Source organism: Cydia splendana, chromosome 2 (genome assembly GCF_910591565.1).
Source record: "Cydia splendana chromosome 2, ilCydSple1.2, whole genome shotgun sequence".
Lineage (NCBI taxonomy): Eukaryota > Metazoa > Arthropoda > Insecta > Lepidoptera > Tortricidae > Cydia > Cydia splendana.
The window spans coordinates 2,555,313-2,579,585 of NC_085961.1; the positions used below are offsets into that span (position 1 = coordinate 2,555,313).

Consider the following 24,273-nt stretch of genomic DNA (forward strand, 5'->3'; position numbering starts at 1 on the left):
CAGATGGCAGACGGCAGACGGCACTGTTGAGTATTGCGTTCTTGAAAACTTCCTTTTATGGGAAGATTCAATTATACGTAAAAAGATTAGCAGATAATAAAATAAATATGCATACATTTTTCAAACTGTAAAACTTCTGGCAGGTCGAACATAATACCTAGGTACATATTTAAATTAACTTTAACGGGTACTCAGGACACGTATAGTCTGTTCGCTTTTCTAAGATCAAGTACGCCATAGTATATAATTATATGGCGAACTTGATCTTAGAAATCGGACACTTCGGACAGGCTATAATACAAGTCGCGCGTCGCGCGCTCGACCATTAAAGTCGGTGCTTTTTGTCGAAGATCCTCAAAAACAGACTGATCGAAAAATGTCGAGGGTTTTTTCGGCTTCATTTACATGAGTAACCATTTTAAAATAATTATAATGTGCATAAGTACACTTACTTTTTACTGTTCATAGGAAAAAATAAAAAATAATAGTAAGACAGTTTGCTGAGTTCATACTTCGCTCTGAAATATTTAATTTCCTAGCACAATAGCACATTTCAGCTGGGTCACTTACGACTTGTACTCGTGTAAATTAAAAATATCAACACAATTGCTTCCCCGGGGTAAATATGGCTTGCTGTAAATTAAACTTGTGTAAACTGAGTGGCGTATGTGTGGTTATTGCAACACTTCGTAAAAGCTTTATAATTATAATGTAGATTGAAAGGAAAATAAATAGGTACCCTACTATAAACAAATATGAAATAAGTATTGCAGTAGCATGCCTGACCAAAAACAAATTTCTTATTTTTTCATTTTCAATTGTTTTTTTCAATCGTATTTTTAGGAGCTATCTCTATGTTCACCATTTTGAAATTTGAACTTATCAACTACACTACTTGCTGTACCCTCATTATATATTATTATAATATCTTTTGACGCCCAGTCCGTACAGTCCGACCCTAGACGCCCAGTTATCACAAACCCTGAACTTACCCAGTGCTAGTAAAGTCCCAGCGACCATGTTAAAGGCTCCCGACTGCACTCTCCTTATATCCCCTGAGGATATAACCAATCCGTGCAGTCCGACTCCAGCCAACTCAGTAACAGACGCCGCAGTTAGCGCTGATACACCATGCAGGGAGCAGTCGAGGAGTGACACCGTCATGTCCTCTGAGGCCAAGCCCATGCAGTCAACTCTGAACTTACCTAATGCTAGTAAAGTCCCAGCGACCATGTTAAAGGCTCCCGACTGCACTCTCCGTATATCCCCCGAGGATATGACCAATCCGTGCAGTCCAACTCCAGCCAACTCAGTGACAGACGCCGCAGTTAGCGCTGATACGCCACGCAGGGCGCAGTCGAGGAGTGACACCGTCGTGTTCTTGTTCTTAGCGCGCTGTTCTCGAAGATGGCGGCCGATTATCTGAAAGAGAAATGAGGTGAATAGAGGGAATATGATGAGAAAAGAAGAACACATGCTCTGTCTGATTTACATGTTGTGTTTGGCCAGCCTTAGCGGTTCTATGAAACGCAGTTACTTATACGTAAGAAGGATTAGAGAGAGCATTTGACCACTGACCCTTAATTTGCAAGTGTCCAAAATACCGGGGAGGTTTGAATTCGAGACCTTCCGTGTTTTCTGCCAAATTAAGGGTTAAGCTGTTCCCTTAGAAGTAGCTAGGTTCTAAGGCATTTACATGCCGTACAATGTAAACGTACCATATTTAGGTTTGGCTAGTAACGGCTAGTTAATTGTTATAAATCATAAATGAAGACTCAGAATCTTTTAGGTACCATTTTGACTTTTCAATGCACCATATAAAATTGACAAGACACTTATGATCTCAACCGTAGCTACAATTATGCTAAATCTAAATGCTGTTCGTTCCAATATTCCACAATAGAATACTGATAAATTCAATGTACAATTGCAATACCGTAATCTCCGAGGCAGAAGACGGTCGTCGGAAATCCAAGCCGGTGAGGGTTTCGGGTGTTTATTAAGATCGTTCTATGCCAGTGGTCGCCAGACACTGCCTGACCCATCTCTTGCCCCTACTACTGTCTGATACGAATTCTTAATTGAGACATCATCATCATCATCATCATCATATCAGCCAGAGGACGTCCACTCCCCCTCCTCCAAAGAGTGCCACAATGACCGGTCTTGCGCCACCCGCATCCAGCGGACTCCCGCGACCTTTACCAGGTCGTCAGTCCACCTTGTGGGGGATCTACCCACGTTGCGCCTTCCGGTACGTGGTCGCCACTCGAGAACCTTTCCATCCCAACGGCCATCGGTTCTACGGGCAATGTGCCCCGCCCACTGCCACTTAAGTTTAGCGATTCGGAGGGCTATATCGGTTACTTTAGTTCTGCTGCGGATGGCCTCATTTCTGATGCGATCACGCAGAGAGACTCCAAGCATAGCCCTCTCCATTGCCCTTTGGGTGACTTTGAGCCTTCTTATGAGGCACACAGTAAGCGGCCACGTTTCAGTTCCATATGTCATCACTGGCAACACACACTGGTCGAAGACTTTCGTCTTGAGACACTGCGGAATATTGGACAAAAAGATGTGCCGTAGCTTCCCAAACGCTGCCTAACCGAGTCGGATTCGTCGATTAACCTCTTTCTCGAAGTTGAGACAGATTGTTCTTAACCTCCTAAGAAACCTATAATGTAGTAAATAGAGTTTATTTTGCATTAAATTTTATATTAAAGGAACAAATGGAAAAAGCTACGCTTCCGGCAGGATTTCAACCCGAAAACTCCGCAATCCGTGCATTGGTCTTAACTAATTGAGCCACGGAAGCCTACCAGAACCTCGCAAATCTTTCCATTAAGGATGACTCACGTTAGACCGTGCCGTGTCCGGGCCGGGGCGTCCGACATGTCATTTTTTATGACGGCTGATCGCTGATCACGTGGTTCTTTCCATAGAAAACGAAGCTCCGAAGCTCCGGCCCGGCCACGGCCCGGTCTAACGTGAGTCATCCTTTATGTATACACGCCTTTTGCGTAAAGCGACATCTACCGAAAGACGATTACATCTTGCGAGGTTCTGCTTCCGTAGCTCAATTGGTTGGTATCCTTTAAGTTGCAGCAGAAAAATCACTAGGATGAGAAAGACCGCGACCGAACCTCGATCGAGCATCCTTAGTTACCCAAATCCAACAGAGCGTTCGGCAAACAACGCTTATCGATTGGCACCTGGGAGCTGCGTGGCGGGACATTGAAAAGGGTGGTGTTGACACAACGGCCGGCAATAACCGGCTTCTCGGTTCATCGCCAATTAGAACTGTTTGACACTTCGGGGCCAATTCTAACAGTATGTTATTTTATATAATTTTCATGCGAACGGCTAAGGAGTGCAATTCACTTCCCGCAAATCTATTCCCAGTCCTCTATAACTTGGATATTTTTAAATCGAGAGTGAATAGACATCTCTTAGGTAAGCATGTTCCATCCTAGACTGCATCGGCACTTACCATCTGGTGAGATTGTGGTCAAATGATTGCCTTTTGTAAATAAAAAATAATAATAAGCATTTTGATGACTATGGCTTTTCGGAGTAGGTACTGTGGTACAGTCGGTTCCCTAACATAAGTAATCCACTTTTCTATACAATTATGTAGACATAGGTACTTAAGTTGGGGCACCGAACGTAGGTACTATGCTTTATCAATTACCTACCTTTCAAAGCTAATTTTAGCAATAACTAAATATACGGGTGTAAACCCAGCATTATACTCCGGAGAAAGCAAATATAAGCCGTGTAGACTTAGTGACACGCATGAGGGGCTCCTGACACGTCCCGACGTTCCTACCTAAGGAATTAAACTTTGAAGGAATTCAAGCTGGAAATCAATGATTCGCTGAACTACACTGACAAACACTGAAGCTGTCTAGAATTTACATACAATGATGTGACTTGTATTGCTTTTCAGACTCTCGCGTTTTGTACACATAATTAATAAGTGTTATTGTGCATGATAAAAATACGACTACCTATACGATAATTCTAGAAATAAATTCCATGTCCTCTAGCCGCCCAGAGGCCTATAAAAAGGCCTTCCATTCCATTGTATTTTGAATCTCTATTTTAACATATCAAAATTGCATTTGCAATGGCAAGTTTTTTATTCGTGGGCGGTTAGAAAATAACATAAATGGGTAACGTTTAATGTTATCTTTTCATTTTAATATTATTACGTAAAATGCACTTTTACTATTATGGGTCCCTGCTTGCCCATTGCAGAGAACGATACATTTTCACCAAAAGCTTAGGTTACTCGGTACCTGTGCCGAGCACTACAGAATTCTGTTGCCACATTCACGTCTAGTTATTGGAGTAACTTTGTACTCTGGCCACCCATTTGCATCGTGTATACAGGCTATTTTCCATGAAACGCTACTGCACGTTGCAGTAGCGATGCAATAGGAAACTGTGTGTGTGTGTGTGTTTACTCGATTATGACAATACAGCGAGAAAACCAAGTCTCTGTCTTTGATAGAGGCAGGTACATCAAAATATCCCACTTCCATAGTAAATTTTCACCCCTCGATTGTCATCCCTCGAAGGGTGATTTCCGGGATAAAAAGTACCTGTTCTTTCCCAGGACTCAAACTAGCTCCATAGCAAATGTCATCTAAATTGATTCAGCGGTAACAGGTCATAGACAGGGTGATACTATCGCATTATTTAATATTAAGTATGGATACAAGGACGTAAATTACCATTTTATTACCGTCTAGAAAACGTATTTATTATTTCATTACCTATATTTCAGACTTTATTTTCATAAAATACCTACTGGAGACATAAAGAGTCACCTTAAAAATACTGTAAAAAAATAAATAAAGATTGACCGCTCCATTGAAGTGTTGGTATGGTGCAAAAGGGGCGCTCAACGCTTTTAGCGAAAACTTCGCGAAAGATCACAGGAACACTCGGCGGCAGGGCGCGCGCTCATTCCGGGGCAGCGCCACTCCTCACCCACCTCCCCACCACCCTCTTACCTGCAGCGCAGTGTGGTCGCCAGCGCAGCGCAGCGTGTGCGGCAGATCACAGGAACACTCGGCGGCAGGGCGCGCGCTCAGTCCGGGGCAGCGCCACTCCTCATCCACCACGCTCTTACCTGCAGCGCAGTGTGTCCGCCAGCGCAGCGCAGCGTGTGCGGCAGATCGCAGGAACACACGGCGGCAGGGCGCGCGCTAATTCCGGGGCAGCGCCACTCCTCACCCACCTCCCCACCACCCTCTTACCTGCAGCGCAGTGTGGTCGCCAGCGCAGCGCAGCGTGTGCGGCAGATCACAGGAACACTCGGCGGCAGGGCGCGCGCTCATTCCGGGGCAGCGCCACTCCTCACCCACCTCCCCACCACCCTCTTACCTGCAGCGCAGTGTGGTCGCCAGCGCAGCGCAGCGTGTGCGGCAGATCACAGGAACACTCGGCGGCAGGGCGCGCGCTCAGTCCGGGGCAGCGCCACTCCGCGCCCGCGCCCGCCACCAGTAGCGCCACACCCACCATTAACCACATTCTGGAACAGAAAAAAATGTTTTATTGCTTTGTTTATTCTATAGGGTCGATGACGTCAACCACACCATACCGCACAAATGGCAAGATGCGCAGGACCGCTCAAAATGGCGGAGGCTGGGAGAGGTCTTTACTCGCGAAGAGATCCACTAATCATAGTGATAGCAGTTAAGTTACATAATCAATAATTAAGTATGTAAACTACATTGCACATTGCAGGCTAGCATGCACTGGGCCCAAGACAGAGCGGCTTGGAGAGCGCTGGTGAAAAGTGTCCACATTCGTCACGTCCGTCAGCCATGAGGATACGACAAGGAAGAAGAAGCATTGTTAATATTGTGTGAAATATTTAAAGGCTTTTTTTATTTTATTTTATAGAACGGTATTTCAGTAACCTCAACAATGTCATGTCTTGTGGCTTAGAAACTTGGAAGCCAATTCAAACGTACACTTCTCATCAACATGATATCTAAGAAATGATATAATCATTTTCTCATTCGCCCGTGCATATTGCTCGTGTACTTACATGTACTTGTACGGACAAGTCCGATCGAAATTAGTACGCGAATGATATATGTAATTAAAGGACACCATTAATTGTCGTTACGACTATATACTTCAGTAATGCCACAGAATAAATAATAGTACTAGGTACAGAAGATTCACTGCCGGATTCGAACTTTAAGATGCGTCAATTAATAGATCTAGAAACGATATGGATTAGATGTGTCAGTGTCAAAAGTGACATTTTTGTTTGAAGAAACGTCACATTTGACACTGACATATCTAATCCATATCGTTTCTAGATCTATTAATTGACGTATCTTAAAGTTCGAATTGGGCCGTCACTCTCTAACAAAACGCGTCTGTTACGATTAGGACAGATATGACCGCTAGGTGGCGCAAGCGCCACGCGTGGCTTATGGCTAGTCACCAAAATTGCTGTGGGACCGATGTACTTGTTGCGACGCGACGAAATCGCGGAGCGAGCCACGCCTGGTAGGTAATCCTTAAATGAGTTTTTTTTTACTCCGAGGCTAGCCCGAGCTAGAGTATATTCATGAAATCCAATAATAGTCAATTTTCCATTCGAGAACACATGCATTGCACGAGTAATGAACATACCTAAATGTTTAAACGTACGTTCACACTGACCAATCCTAAGCCTTACTCCAACGACATAAGACCTACAAATATTCAGCTGTTTTAGTAAGAGCTCCATTTCAAAGCTGCATTCAGCCTCAGAACTCTGCAATGAATGAGCAAAATGGAGACTATCCGATCGGTACTAATTCACCATTGGGCTTAAGCCTATCGGGATAGCGTTAGTTTTAGCATTAAGAAATTTCAGAAATTGTATAAATGTCGCAAAGTTGACGGAAGTTCCCGGGAGATGTCACTATTAATTGTGCAGCGATTTGTAAAACGCGCAGCGTTATCTTTCCATAGAATATCCTCTCGCCGCCCAGAAGTCTATAAAAAGGTCTTGTAATGGAAGACCTTTTTATTGGCTTGAAATCTTTATTTTGACAAGTCAAAATTGCTTTTGTCTTGGCAAGTTTAGAATGTGTGGGTGGCTAGAGGATATAACTTTCTTTCTCTGGGTAAAACTATCTACAGACTTCTATAATACTTAAAAAAATACAAATTCAAGGTTATATGAATATCACTACACCTTATAAAACAAAGTCCCCCGCCGCGTCTGTCTGTTTGTGTGTTTGTTCACGATAAACTCCAAAACTACTGAACGGATTTTCATGCGGTTTCCACCTATAAATAGATTCTTGTGAAAGGTGTATAGTTTAAAAAGGGCATACTTGGGACGCTCGGTAGGTCGGAGGCCGATCGGACGTCCCAGGTATCGCTGGGGCGATGCGGTGGAAGCGGACTTGCGCGATCTCCATGCCGATAACTGGCAGGAGATGGCACAGGATCGAGACTATTGGCGTGTACTCGTGTCGGAGGCCAAGACTCATTTTGGGTCGCTGCGCCATTAAGTAAGTAAGTATAGTTTGATAACCCGTGCGAAACCGGGGCGGGTCGCTTGTACATATTATAATAAAGTAGGTACCCACCATACAGAACAAAATAAACCAGACTACAGGATGATGTGAGGGAAAAATCATCATAAAGATGAATTTTCACGTTGGTCGCTCTCCGATCTAACGACCAATCGACATAAACGCGCCAGATAATAAAAACTCTGTCTAATCCCAAAGCAGGACCGTTTATATAACCCCGCTGTAAAGTAAATAAAGTATTGTGAAAATGAACGATCAATTCCCTAAGGAGGCAATTCGAACTTACATTTTGATGTCTAAATGATGTAATTTACGAGTTAAATAGGTACTTATCTGCCCGATTCGAACTTTAAGATACGTCAATTAATAGATTTTCTTCAAACAAAAACGTCACTTTTGACACTGACACAAATCTAATCCATATCGTTTCTAGATCTATTAACTGACATATCTTAAAGTTCGAATCGGACCGTATATCTCGCGTCGGATGAAGGTCCCTATGAAAGTTCTTTCAAATCTCTTATGGTTGGGCTGAATTTAAAAACAGTTGAAGAAATATGGTTTTACCGTATTTTTAATTTAAAACATTTGTAAATAAATGAATGTAGGTACTTCCAAAAAATGTTTACGAACATTTAACATGACAACAATATAAAAATGAACTATCATATGTACTCGTAGAGGCCATTATTCGACGCGCGAGATGTATAGTTATCATTCGCGAATGCATTTGGGCAATAAGAATGGGGCATGAATGGGGCCAGTCCAGCGGTGTGACACCGCTACAACGCGATTGGTTGATGAGTTCGCATCACGCACGCGATTGGTTGATGAGTTCGCATCACGTGCGCGATTGGTCGCAACTAGCTGCGTTAGGCAGCGCGATTGGCTCAAATTGGTGAGTGACACCGCTGAACTAGTACCATTTTTAGTGCCCGTAAGGCCAGTCCTTAGATATAATACGTCAATGGCAAATGATAACAAAATTACATGTCATCATTTTGATATCAATATGTACGTTCGAACAGGCCTCCGGGCTATTAAGGAGCTTAATCTAACGGGCCATAATCTTCTCAAATCGTCGCACAGTTCCTTTGTGACCTCCTTAGAGTACCTAAAGACCCATTAAGGATGTTTGACAAAACGCTTTCGGAAGTCTCGAAATAGACTGATAATAAAGTAGGTACAGAGTAAAAGTAAATAAAATATAGTCTTTGTTACACTCTAAAGAGTGCAGCAATTTTGTCAAACAAAATCCATACTAATATTATAAAAGGAAGTCTGTCGGTCTGTCTGTTACCTCTTCACGCTTAAACCGCTGAATCGATTTAGATGAAATTTGGTATAGAGATTGTTTGAGTCCCGAGGAAGGACAAAGGTTATATCCCATAAATCATCTGTTAAAGGGGTGGAATTTTGTATGGCAACTTAACAACAACTGCATTACAAACTTTGTCGATAGGAACTGTCCCGCCCGCGCGGTGTAGCACCGGCGCTGGGGCACGATTTAGTTGAAATTTGGTATAGAGATAGTTTGAGTCCCGGGGAAGGACAAAGGGTAGATTTCATTCAAGAAATCACCCTTTAAGGGGGTGAAGGCCCCCCCTAAAGGGTGATTCAAAGTATGTATGGGGAATCAAAAAAACGCAGATTGAATAAAATAATAGCTACCTAAATTACTAATTCCACGCTGAAGAAGTCGCGGGCAAAAGCTAGTAAATAATAACTGGTAAGCTCAAGCATCATTATATCACCCAAATCCTCAGCCAAGTATCCATTCCCGTCCATAAAATGATTATCTCACGCCATTCAAGATAATCGGGACACCAGGGGACCCTGGGGCAGTTCCATTCTATAAGTCAACGTTCGTCCGTCACCCACTACTAGCAAATAGTCCCGTGGCTCGGCCTTATTCTCGAAGTGTGGCGGCGGGCTCAAGTTATAAGAGAGTGCGGATTTTCTTGAGTCATATTAATACTGTTATAATTCTAGTGTTTATACTTACGTAAAGATTAGGTACTAAGACTTTACTTTACTAAAGCTCCCTTTGTTACCTATGTCAAGTCTCAAGTGTTCCGTTCCGATAAACGTGCCATGTTTGAAATTCAAAACGCTTAACATAAATATAATTAATTTCACTATAACTTTTAAAGGTTTCATTAGAAACAGAAACACTTCCTTAAAGTTAGAGGGGAACAAACTATCATAAGCTAAATTAATATCGAGGTGCATGGATTGGTTGACTGGTAGAATTGGTTGACTGGTAGAGAATGCCTTAAGGCATTAAGTCCGCCATTTGTACCTTTATGTATTGTGCAATAAAGATTAAAATAAATAATAAAATGGATATTGGATATGCTCCCAGCTGAGAGGTTCTCTCTCCTACTCTCTAGGTATAAATAATAAAGTAATAAAAAGGTGTGTAGTATATCTTAGTCGCCTCACTTTTGGTTGCTGTCCGATAATAACATAAATAAGCCTTTGATTAAATGTGCTTCAAGAAACATAAATAAGCCTTTGATGAAATTTGGAGGATTTTGTTTGCTTCCAGAGACTCCAGAGTACATGTAGTACATAATTATTTTCCATCGTATTTTAACAGAATCGTACGAACGTGTCTTGCTATTTCAGTCAGTCTCGGTACAATAAATACTGACGTTGACTGAAGTAGCATGACAAATACGAACGTTTCCGAGAAAATACGATGGAAAACAATAATGCACTAATCTGTAACTCTCTTGCCTCGGACCGCACCCCGGTCCGCTCGACCGTCGCTCAGTGGAAATGTCCCATTACGTCGTCGCCACACGCGTTGCAGCGGCGATTCTTATACAAGTACTACAGATTACCGCCCGAATGGCCTCTCCACCCGCCTTTATACGCAACGCTAGAGGATTATTGTATAAAATTACGCTTTTAGAAAATTCTAGCTGAATTTTATGAGGCGTCCATTTCTGGAGTTTAGTACTGATTTCGATGACGAAGAACCATGTGATGAACTCCTCAAATTTTATTGATACACTATCTATGTACACAACGTGAGGTTATTGTATAAAATTCTAGCTGAATTTTATGAGAACTGACCAGTCTTAAAAATATTACTCCCTTAAATGGACTCCTGTCGATTCCCACGATGTGACGTCACCATAAGCGTTGCGACTCATATATGAGTCGTGGGAGAGGAGGGGTTAATATTTGTACGCCATATTATGGTAAAATAGGGAATGAGAATGAAAGCTTTGTATACCACCTGTTTTGTACCCTTATTTATGCAAATAAATAATTATTTTGATTGATTGATTGATTGGAACTGATTGAAAAATTTTGATCCAATCTTAAAACGGTTTCGTAACTTAAACACAAAGAAACGACAACTGAGACGATTCATTATTTAAGTGAAAAGCCGCTAATTGATTAAAAAGCCAACGTAATTAAAACCGACCATACATAAATGATCAGGTTAAACAGATCGCGCTGAAACATTGTAAACTCTCACCAGAGACTAAATAAATAAGAAAGATTGTCAATTGTGTCCATTAGATCTGGCAGATATTTCTGGCGAACAAATCTCTCAATACATGGCGGGAATCAAACTCATACTCAAACTCAAACTCAAAATATACTTTATTCATGTAGGCCTAGCAACCAGCTTAATCTACTTATCAGAGCAATTTTTTGATGTTAATATTATTCCATAATAACATTGAATTCATTGATCAAATTTAACACTAAGAATTTCACAAAAGGCTCGTCAAACATAAAAAAATGTATAAAAATACTAGTCTAGAATTTCTAGAATAAAATCTAATTGTCAAAAATAACATAACAAAAGAAGTACCTACATACATCGGAATATCCATTTCCTCATCAATAATCAAATAAACCTAATAGATAAATAATCATTTCGAATAACAATTAATCCAACGTTGTATTATCATTCATGTAGTTAGTCTTGTGGGGTATAATAAGCTTTAGAAATGAGTTTACGCTTTACGTAATTCTTAAATTTATTTATAGATAATTAAGTCATTCAGTAATCAATTTGTGTATACCATACATGACAGATTTGTTCACTAAACACATCTGCCAGACAGATCTGATGCTCCATATATGTCCAGCTAATCATCAAATGTACAGTCAACGTATAGAAACGTAAAAGCTATTTCATCGTTCGACATATACTAGTATTGTCTGTGCCAGCAGCTCTTATAGGTCTAGAGTTTTTGTCAAACATCTATTAAATAGTTGAATCTCCCCCCGCTATAGTTCACACTTATTTGCTACATACCACATATAGCCATTTATAACTCTATCTATTCTCACTGTCTTATTATGCTTTATAGTTTTAAGGTGTAAAGCAAGTATAATAGCGCTAGAAAAAGTAACAGCTCAGGGTGCCTAGCCAACGTACCAATCGTTTACGCTCCGTAGCGTAGCGTAGTCATCTCTCCCTATCACTCTTCCATATTACGAGCAGTTGCGTTTCGTTCGCTACGTTATACGCTAGTTAACGATTGGCACGTTGGCTAGTCACCCAAAGATCTTGCTAAGCGGCTCATCTTGCCACCATATACAAAAACAACGGGAACTTCTTTGTCCTCCACTCTTTGTTTTTTATTATCTTCGTCTCTTTTTACCGACTTCATAACCCCGCGATGTCACCAACGATGAATAAATAAGGGATTCCGCAAATTAACAATGTGGCCTGTAAATGGTAACTCACGCTAGACCGGGCCGTACCCGGGCCGAGAAATCCGACATGTCATTTTCTATGACAGCTGATCGGTGATCACGTGGTGCTTTCCATAGAAAACGAAGCGCCGGAAGCTCCGGCCCGGCCCCGGCCCGGTCTAGCGTGAGTCATCCTTTAGTGTTTCGGCCACGTTTTTGTGAAGCCTGGCCAACAGAAGTTGCAAAATGCCTAATGGAGTTCCCGAAGGGCGCCCGTTTTGAACTGAACCGCGGGTCTAGGTTTTTAGAGACAAAAAGTTAAGAGAAAGGGACCAAGGGGATGCGATGCTAATGTCATATGCAGAATTAAGAGAACTAAACTGACAGCAAATTGAGAATTTAAGATGTATTTTTGATACATAATGTATGAAAAATATGATTGTGGTAAATTTTTGAAGAAGGTGTTTATTTGACATTTGTATGGCAATTTTTTATTTTTGGAAAATCAGATTTATAATCATCGCTTTAGAAAGGGTTTTTAACAACAAAAAATATACTGTACGAGGCAGCGAGGTACTTTTTATAGTTAGCTAGATATGGACGTTTAAATATCGACATTTGTATGGCACTATTTAGCCATTTGTAAGGCATTTTTGGTGCTGGAGACGGATGCTAGGAGTATCGTGGACAGAGTTTCGTACAAATGACTCCATATTAAAAGAACTCGGCATCAGACAGCGCCTATCAACCACAGTGGAGTCACGCATTCTGACTTTCTTCGGCCATGTTTCTCGTCGTGGTAATGACTCCATAGAGCGTCTCGTAGTGTAGGGAAAGGTCGAAGGCACCAGGCCACGTGGTAGATCACCAATGAGATGGACAGACCAGATCAAGGCCGCAACTAAGTGCTCGGTTTACGAATGTACCCGGAAAGCTGCAGTCCGCGACGAATGGCGCCGTATTAGCAAGATCATCACTCATCGAGATTCACAATGATGACCACGACCACTCTGGCAAGAGTGTACCGACTAAGAAGAAGAAGGCATTTTTGACATGTATATAGCATTTTTTCGACATTGTATGGCAGTATCAACATTTTATGGCACTATTTATTGTTTTTGTGGCATTTGTAAGACCCTGACAACATTTGTATGGCACCTTTTCCACATTTGTATGGCAGTATATCGACATTTGTATACCACAATCGACATTTATATGGTCAAAATAGCCGTACAAATGTTGCCATACAAATGTTGCCAATAATATTTTTTTGCGATATTTCCTACACAATATAACCGATTCACTTATTTATTTTACGATATATTATAACACTGTATTTGTAACTGTTATTGTAAAATACACATTTTTATTTCGACTGTATACCAACATATTAAGCGTTTTACAAATGTCGTTGTAGTTGTACCAAAATATATCGAAAGAGATTCTTGCCTGTTTTTATATAAATAAAACTGCTTCCACGTCCACATTCGATGTTGATCGACGCCCAACTAACCGCACTATTGCGTCGTAAATTTAATTTAACCGTTATTTAATAGACAAAGAAAATTTGGGGGGTATCTTTAAGTCATAACAAAACAAGTGCTCCGCGGGATAACGATAAAAAGGCTTCCCTTGTTTTATTAAATAACGCATAAAATTATCGAAATTATTAAATCCATTCTCTAGAAAATACTCTTTATAAAAATATAAAGTTATTCATAATACGTTGCCTACATCCAAAGTTATGATTTTTTTATTGGGTGTGTGCCGCCACTGGGACACGCAAAAAACGGCAAATTTCGCCGTTTTTGGAACTTCAAATGCGATTTTGTCAACAACAAATAATATTTAAGGTACAGTTGTACATTATATTTAAAGTTCACAATACATTGGATGAAAATATATACATACCCAGTCTTTTAGTCCTATGGACTTCGAGTTATAGCCGTGGGACAGCAAAAAATGCCTATTTGAAAATTGACCCATTGATAATTGAGAAGGCATGGAACCAACGTACAGATACTACGAGTATGAAGTATTTGAACAAATTAAATTATTTTTCAGAAAATATTTTTTAATTTGTTTTTATCAAGTAGAAACACTACTATATAAATTATAAACTGAAATAAATGTCATATACTAAGAAAAAGTGACCAAGGCCTCCAGTGCCCTAGGCTGGAATCGAACCAGCGTCCTCTGCTATCGCGGCAGGTGCCTGAACGAAGAAGGTTCGAACCATACTGTTCTACCTTAGAGATGGCCAGGGGGCGCCACAAGCCTTCAGTAGGAAGTGCATATACTTGGAAAAATTTGACTAATGTCGCTGTGGCCCGGTGGCCGAGTGGTTCAGGCACCTGCCGCGATAGCAGAGGACGCTGGTTCGATTCCAGCCTGGGGCACTGGAGGCCTTGGTCACTTTTTCTTAGTATATGACATTTATTTCAGTTTACAACGGACAGATGTAGTGCATAATTGTTTTCTTTCGTATTTTCACGTAAACGTAGCAATGCACCAAGGAGAAGTTTCCAAAGTTGCGAAATTTTCCATACGGAATGTTCTCAGAACTTAAATTTTACGAACCATAATAATTATTCAGGAAGTCGCTGGACACCGCCGTTATCAATTATTTTAACTGACTATCTTATTTACGAATTTATTAAAGTAATACTAATAGTACATTTTTTTATAATTCTCCTAGGGAATGTTCTCATTGGAAACTTAATTTAAATTCTCGTGTAAGTTTCCGGAAATTCCCGAGATTGTTACTGAATTTTTGAGAATGTTCTGCAACTTGTAAATTGCTACGTAAACGTATTACGAACGTGTCGTGCTTTTTCAGTCAGTCTAAGTACAAAAAGTACTGACTGACTGACAAATGCATGACAAATACGAACGTTTCCGAGAAAATACGAACAAAAACAATTACGCACTACGTCGGTATCGTCTTGGGTCGTCCCATTCGTTTTTCGTCAAGTTCTTAAATTAGTCCTATTCTGCTTTCGTCAATCATTCTACATTCGTCACAATCGTCGGTGGCTTTCAATGTAGAATGAGTGACGAAAGCATAGAATAGGACTAATTTAAGAACTTGACGAAAAACGAATGGGACGACCCAAGACGAAACCACTACGTCTGTAAATAAAAATTACATGTAGCCATGCAAAATATAAACTTTACATTAGCGCGGTATTTTCATGAACCTGTCCGCAACTGCCGGTTCCTTTTTCTTATTCTGGAAACCAGTTACTATTGATCTGATAGTAGAAGACAAAGAATCGAAAGTAACCAAGACTCTCTGAATATAAGAATCACCTGGTTTGGTCTTGGAACTTTTGTTAGGTTTTAAGTCTATTTCTCTGGCCGAGTTGTGATATTTCGGCGGTTCCGTGGGAATCTGCCGAATCCTACACCAGAGCAGGTGACGCCGCAACAGAAAACTGCGTCACGAAAATGTTTTTATTTGTATTTTATTTGTATGTGTTAGTTTGTAAGGTATGTATGTAGGGCCTTAGTTGCCTGAAAATAAATTATTTTAATTGATTGATTAAATTAGTCTAAGCTAAGTTTCTGTCATAAGCGTGATTTCTGAAATCTATTAAACCAAATCTCAAAACTGTATTTAGTTAATATAATAGATGTACCACACACTGTCAACGCCCGGTGAGAAAACGGAAACGTTACTAAGGACTCCCCTTAAGAGGTCTTTTGAAATCGGCTAACGGCTTTCATATATCAGCAAGAGGCATTGCGCTTGACATGGGCCGTGCGAAGTACAATCCAGTCTATTAACCGAACTTCAATTCTATTGCAACCAATTACGGTATATCTATGGTCAAAGTTGGTTTCTGTTACAGTTCGCCCTACAAACAATGTTTAAGGGACCCTTTCATTTGCAGTGCGATTATTATGAAAGGTTGGTATATATAAAAACGCCGGTTTAGTCCTTTGTGTGAAGGGTATTTTAATAAGGGACTGGATTCCTTTAACACTGATGAGTACTTTAAAAGGTTTTTGTGTGAAGGGTATTTTTTGTATATTAATTGTATTATTTTCACAATGGCGGAGGATTTTCATATTCCCTGTGACATAATTAATTAATGAGTTTGCCTTGGTGGGTTTGGAGTTGGTTTGGTGAAGTGATTTCCTTTTTCGGGACATACCGGGTGTGGCCTGTAACACGAGTAAATAATTAAAACATAGAGTGTACTCCGCAAACCGTGACACTTTTGTTCAACAACTTTTAAAAATTATGAAGTATTTAGACTCCCTATTTTTCATACAAAATAAATATTATCTTCAATGGACGCCATCGCCATGCCATATCATTGTGATTGACGTTGCTTGTCACGCCTTAAACATAACAAAATTCGCAATACATTGCGTCTTAGAATAAATTTTAAAGTGTATTAAAAATCAAACCACAAGTTATTTTTAAAAGTTGCTGAACAAATGTTGGTCAGTATGAGGAGTACAGCCTACAGTTAAATTTATTGCTCATGTTACAGGCCACACCCGGTATAAGGTATGGTTGTACTTTACTGCTGAAATATTGTGGTGCGACATTAAGGATGGCTCACGTTAGACCGGGCCGTGTCCAGGCCGGAGCTTCCCCCTTTTATGTCCGTTTTTATACAGTTTGCTTGTTTGCGATATCCCCCTTAAGTGCGTTGCAACACTCACGCATTAACTACAAAATTGTCAATTTGTGCGCCATCGGACCGTATGCAGCCAGACAAGCACGCGGCGGAGCCCAGACAACATATATCCACATACATTTTAAGGTTAGTAAACCTACACTAAGGACAAAAAACGACATACCGTAAAATCTAGTAACTTTAGTCCACAACTTACAACTACGGTCCAGATTCGAGTTCCAGTAAAATAACGAAATATCATTCGATATTTACCACTAGCTTTTCAGTGAAGGATAACATCGTGAGGAAACCTGCATACATCTGCGAAGAAATTCAAAAGGTGTATGTGAAGTCTCCAATCCGCACTGGGCTAGCGTGCGGGGAGTATAGCCCAAGCCCTCTCGCGCATGAGAGGAGGCCTGTGCCCATTAGTGGGACGTATATAGGCTGAAAATATACTTAAATATTTTTCAAATTATATATCTAAGCTCCAAAATAAATGAAACTAGTATAAATCAAAAAGGCTCGTTAATAATCTAATGGAATAGGACTCTAGTTACCTGAGTTCACGGTACGTTAATTGAAAATTCATCAATTTCATTCCAAATGGGTTTTGGTAAAACCCCTCCATTATAGTCCAAAAACTTTTATCTATTGGGCCAAAATTAACCAGAATATATTCTTTCATTATTTGCAAGCGTAGATCTATTGAAGCATCCCAGACAAAACCAAACAGGAAATTGGTAATCATACCTGAATGAAATGTCAATGAATCAAAATGAAACCAACGTGTAATAAAAAAACCGGGCAAGTGCGAGTCGGACTCGCGCACGAAGGGTTCCGTACCATAATGAAAAAAAAACAAAAAAAAGCAAAAAAAAAAACGGTCACCCATCTAAATACTGACCACTCCCGACGTTGCTTAACTTTGGTCAAAAATCACGTTTGTTGTATGGGAGCCCCATTTAAATCTTTATTTTATTCTGTTTTTAGTATTTGTTGTTATAGCGGCAACAGAAATACATCATCTGTGAAAATTTCAACTGTCTAGCTATCACGGTTCGTGAGATACAGCCTGGTGACAGACGGACGGACGGACGGACAGCGAAGTCTTAGTAATAGGGTCCCGTTTTACCCTTTGGGTACGGAACCCTAAAAATTGCTCCATTATACGTTGCCAAAAATAGCACTTAACCTTAATTGTAATTAATTCCAAATAAATTGTGATCAACCAGTTTCATGGAAATTCTATTAGTAATTGCAGACCGTCGACGCGTGTCCTTACGTATTTAGCCCATAGCAGGTGAGAATATTAAACCAGAATTCATATTTCTTCAGTACCCAGTAATCATTAATTCCTCCCTGAGTTTCATACTTACCGGAATATCTGATACTGTATTAATTAAAATATTTCTTGTTGCACTGGTTACAACTGAAACTTTAATTTTACCTACATATCTGTAACTATTGTGGTCATAAAGGCTTCTCAATCGGGATTGTGCTCAAAAATGTAGGGGAGAGCGGGATTCAACGTGCCGGGGGTAAGTTGTTCCGATGGGAATAGGAACGCAAGTAAACCATGGAGCGATTCGTATGATGTTTGTCGCGAAAAGACAGACCACTATGCGGTTGCAGGAGCCGTTTTCGTTGCTTCCATTATAGTAGAATAGTAGTTATGGAAAATAAATCAAAAACGAGGGCACAACGAACCCCACGGATAATCACATTTTTGCTTTGGATTTTTTTTTACTATCTGTTGATAGTACACAACAAATTATCATATATTTCGACGAACTGCAAAATACTCGTTTAGCGTATGTGAACTGAGATTAAAATATTTGATGGATAAGTTATAAATTTAAGCAACGGAACAACCCGCCCCATAGCGGGGTTAGTTGTTCCGTTCCGACCTATCTCATGAAAAAAATTCTGGTAAAAAAACTGTTAAACGATGCACAAAACAATATCGCTACTCAGAAACGCAAATAATCATTATTTAATATAGCGCAACCCACATACCTTATTCGCACTGTTATCATAGATCAAATTTGTATTTTATGAAAATCGGCACGCTCTCCCCTACCTTTCGTTTTGTTGTAGCAATCTTCATTGCATTGCATTTATTACATACCTAGTTACCTAAGCTACTTAAGCTAGAGAAGTACTCCTTTCTTCTTCTTCCTCGCGTTATCCCGGCATTTTGCCACGGTTCATGGGAGCCTGGGGTCCGCTTGACAACTAATCCCAAGAATTGACAGAGGCACTAGTTTTTACGAAAGCGACTGCCATCTGACCTTGCAACCCAGAGGGGAACTTAGCCTTATTGGGATTAGTCCGGTGTCCTCACGATGTTTTCCTTCACCGAAAAGCAACTGGTAAATATCAAATGATATTTCGTACATAAGTTCCGAAAAACTAATTGGTACGAGCCGAGCCGGGGTTTGAACCCGCGACCTCCGGATTGAAAGTCGCACGCGCTTACCGCTAGGCCACCAGCGCTTTTTTAATATAGAGAAGTACTGTTTAACACAATACGGTAGCTAAAATCATATCTACATATGTAACAGGTACATATATGTTTTTGTTACATATGTAGATATGATTTTAGCTATATTAAAAAGCAATTACTTACTGTGACTTTGAGACCTTACAAAAATACCTAAAACCTACTGAGCAAATCTAATTAATCAAGGCTTCAGCAAAATTAAATATTCCTAGTAAACTTTGTCTTCTTCCATTTTTTAAGTAATTAGTTTACTTGGTCCTACTCATTAATTAGGTTAAAACTAATAAAAAAAATCATTAGTACTTAATTTCTGAATGTTAACCTCATCAGTATTAAATGAAGACACTGAGGCTTATTCTTATTGTAATAATTGGTTATAAATTAAACCCATTAAACCTGACTTTGTTATGGATATGATATGTCACTAGTAGTAGTAGACAGTTTACATCAATATCATATCCTAATCAAATTTGGAGCGTCTTTTTAGCGACGGCGTCTAGTCAGCGCTATAGAAAATGGTGACGCTGCGCAGTAGCGCCAACGTTGCATCGAGCAGCTAGAGTTAATTAGACGCCGATGCTCGGGACACGTTAATGTGGACTCTCTCTAAGGCTTACTGACGTAAGATAAGATAAAATGTTAGTGAGGAAAAATCAAAAGCTGTAAAGACAGAGAATTGTACATAAATATTTCAAAGAACGACCCTATTCCAAACTCTTCTACAGAACAGAAAATACCTGTAGCAAAATACGGTAAGGTAACAGAAACGTGGTCGTACAAAACTACATCTTAATGCTAAGAAACGTTTTAATATTAGTCTCGGAAAGGCAAGACGTGATTAAATATAGCGCATTCGCCAATGAAACATTCTTAAATGCTTTTTCAAAACTATAACTTTAGTTACGTAAAATTATATTATGAGTGGCTGGTGCTACTCTGAAAACTCGAGCGCAACTAAAGTTTTAACTATCTTGATGAAGTTTTACCTCTGACACAAGAGAACGCCACTCTGCCCTATTCTGCGCCACTTCACGCCAGTTGGGTACTCCGAGGGTGGACGGACTATTTCCATCCAGGTCCCTCACATATGCTCTTCTCACAGCTCGATCCTCTCCCATCCTCTGTAGGTGACTCAGCCAGCGGAGTCTTGTGGGTTTAATCTCGCCAATTATATTGGTAAAATAACACATACATACACATACAAATAATCAGTATAATCACGCCTATTACGGAGGGGTAGGCAAAGACTACGGATTTCCACTACGATCCTGACATACCTCTTTTGCTCCCTTACTTTCATAATATTCCTCATACACCTTCGCTGGTTTAGGGTACACTTAACCTGGCCTTTCTTCAGCATTTCCCCGATCTGATCAGATAAAGTCCGCAGAGGTCTACCCCTTCCAACTCCCGCTTCTACTTCTCCCTTATACACTCTCTTTGTTAGCCTTCTTTCATAATTTATTTTAGTTTTATAAAATAAATTATAAATCTCACACAATACTCGAACAAAATCCCATGGTAGCACAGTCTTATTAAATCTCAAGAAAACGCTGCGAGTCCGGTAGCGTCTCTTGTTTTTTTAACGACCCTCGGCTATTTATTGAAACGCTGGGAAACAAAAACGCCATTTGAGGAATGCTCTTTTTGAAGAGCATTCCGTCTGTGGTCGCTAGTTTTTGAAGAGCCAAGTTTTTAAAGATGTTTTTTCAAAGGATTCGTTTGAGTTTCAAGTTGCAAGTTTTTGGTGTCATGTTACTATTTTCATCTAAATGAAGTGAAAATAAAATAACAGGACTGACAGACAAGGTTAAATATCTTGTGCATTAATAATAGCAGAGATGTAATCATACAATTCATACATATATGTAATACCATTCATAAGTGCTTGTTGCTAGGCCTACATGAATAAATTATATTTGAATTGAATTGAATACAGCAATATTGGTCAGTTTGTCACTAAATAAATTTATAAGTATATCTTATTTCCTTGTACCTTTAGCACAGTTTTCCTACACTTATTGTTTGACTACCATGAGTAGTAATAACATGTTGTATAACGGCGTACTTCCAAGAAACTGTATTAATTAAAGCTATTCTCGCCAACTGGAATAATAACTGAGTAATATCAAATACGATTCTAAGGAACATTATCAAGAGACAGATAAACAAAGCCATACACGTTTCACCGAAGAGATCTTCAATATCATTACCAAGAGTGACCGCCACTTTTATTTTTTTATCCAAGAAATTATCGAACGAGCGAGCGAAGCGAACGAAGTTCTTACATTCGACTTGGGACACGCGGCTGGCTAGGGGCACGTCCCGGCATTTCGATGTTTTTAAGCTGAACTATCAGAGGATAGTTTGATACTCAAGAACTTAAGTATTAATTTTGTTCTAATTTAAATGAAATTGGGTAAACGTGTAGTTGAGGGCATTATATTTTAGTCATTAAATTATGAGCAGGCTCGATCAAGGGGTTATTGAGCTAGAAGAGCTTAGAAGGCTAAAAAGCTATTTGTGAGGGGTCTTGTTTTTCTGATCATCTTTTTGCAAGAAAGTATGGTCGAGTTTGGTATCAAATGAAAGTGCTCGGCTTGCACTTTTATAATATCGTTTTTAAATTTCCAATTTTGAAATAATTAGCAAGATAAAAATAAACATAATATAGGTATTTGACATTTGACAGGAAATATTTCGGCTTACCACAGATACAGTATCAGTTAAGGGCTCCACAGACCTTGTAATATATCCACGCGATTTTTGATCCATTGCCGCCTATAGTGGGACATAAAATAGTAGAAATTAAATAAAATGGAACTCTAAAATGTCCATACTATAGTCGGTCAAACAAGTTTGTCAGTAGAAAAAGGCGCGATATGCAAATTGTCTATGGGACGATAACCTACATTTTTTAGCCGTTTTTTTCTACTGACGGTAATGACTTGACAGACTATGAATTGGGTTCCGTCTATTTGGCATAACTTCCGTGACCCGAAACGCATCTGGCATAACCTATTTGGCAGAAATATTTTTCGACGAATGTTAAATTTGCAGATAGCTTCAGTTTGTATAATATGCAATAGCCCGAATGTTTCCAAGTCCGAATCTTAAATAGACTACTACTATCATGGCCGAATTTTGATACGAATAATTTTATTTTGCATTTGTTTAAATTTCCGAAATGTGATTTTCATAATCTGTTTAGCATAATAGGATTTAGGCGAATATTTACATCGAAGAAAACGTATTTAGATTCTTTCTATTTGATATAACTTGTATGACCTAAAACCCATCTGTCATAAGCTACATTTGGCAGAATGTTTTTCGACGAATGTTAAAATTAAAGAAAGCGTCAGATTGTATAAAATCCAAGTCTAATTTATATTTAACAATGCATAAAACACCTAAATATGTAGCTGACTGACTCATTAACGCAGAGCCGTAACTAAAAGCTCTGCCTACGGTTATAATTCGTAAAAAAAAACATTATTATTGAATTGAATTGTAACTTTGGGTGGGAACATATTATTGGCATTTTGGATGTATACATATTTTAGCTCACAAAACAAACGAAAACAAACTGTTGCTAGAAAAAAGGGTTAGGTTAGGTTAAAACTGCGTCCCCCAAGAAAACGAACTGTTGTCTTAAAAGTGGGTTAGGTTAGGTTAGAACTGCGACCCCCAAGAAAACGAACTGTTGCCTGAAAAGTGGGTTAGGTTAGGTTAGAACTGCGACCCCACGAAAACGAACTGTTGCCTGAAAAGTGGGTTAGGTTAGATTAGAACTACGACCCCACGAAAACAAACTGTTGCCAGAAAAGTAGGTTAGGTTAGGTTAAAACTGCGGCCCCCAAGAAATCGAACTGTTGTCTGAAAAGTGGGTTAGGTTAGGTTAGAACTGCGACCCCCAAGAAAACGAACTGTTGCCAGAAAAGTGGGTTAGGTTAGGTTAGAACAACTGCGACCCCACGAAAACAAACTGTTGCCTGAAAAGTGGGTTAGGTTAAGTTAGAACTGGAACCCCACGAAAACGAACTGTTGCCTGAAAAGTGGGTTAGGTTAGGTTAGAACTGCGACCCCACGAAAAAAAACTGTTGCCAGAAAAGTGGGTTAGGTTAGGTTAGAACTGCGACCCCACGAAAACAATCTGTTGCCTGAAAAGTGGGTTAGGTTAGGTTAGAACTGCGACCCCACGAAAACAAACTGTTGCCTGAAAAGTGGGTTAGGTTAGGTTAGAACTGCGACCCCACGAAAACAAACTGTTGCCAGAAAAGTGGGTTAGGTTAGGTTAGAACTGCGACCCCACGAAAACAAACTGTTGCCAGAAATGAAATTATGAGAAAATAATAGTTGCGAATTGGGAAAAATTTGGCGAATTAATTTCCGTCAAAAAATATTCGGCCTACAACATATATGATTCTTGCAAGTATGCAAAACATTTCTATGCCATAAGATTTTATGCTTGTAGTACTTTATGCTTAATGGCGAATTATGCAAAAACAAATTATTACAAATAAATTATGCGAAATGAAACAGATACCAGGTCTCGATTCGGACATTAAATTTATGCCAAAAGATACTTCGATCAATAAAAATTATGCGTAGAGTATGTATGCGCAACAATCCAGTACCAAGTGAGTTTATGCTAACAGTATGTTATGCTTAAAGGTATTATGCACAATAGAATTATTACAAAAAAAATTATGCCAAAGATAGGGGAACCCTATGAATTGTTGCGATGTGTAAGCATTTTACGTCAAAAATGTGACAGCTACGTAGAAAGTGGCGCCCTCATTTATTAACCGACTTCCAAATCTCAAAAGGAGGAGATTCGATTGTGATTTTATTTATGTTTGTTACTCCATATCTCCGTCATTACTGGACTGATTTTGAAAAT

The 24,273-nt window shown here is 39.6% G+C and overlaps 1 protein-coding gene across 1 annotated transcript in view; it reads right to left on the bottom strand.

The window, feature by feature from the left end:
- The window catches only part of LOC134801861 (slit homolog 1 protein), a 164,377-nt gene that overhangs the window by 20,096 nt on the left and 120,008 nt on the right, over positions 1-24,273 (bottom strand). The window contains exons 2-3 of the mRNA XM_063774505.1: positions 5,395-5,542; positions 1,206-1,422 (exon numbers count right to left, since the gene is read on the bottom strand). Of these exons, the coding sequence (XP_063630575.1) occupies positions 1,206-1,422; positions 5,395-5,541 (364 nt within the window). The 5' untranslated portion in view covers position 5,542. The remainder of the gene's footprint in view (positions 1-1,205; positions 1,423-5,394; positions 5,543-24,273) is intronic.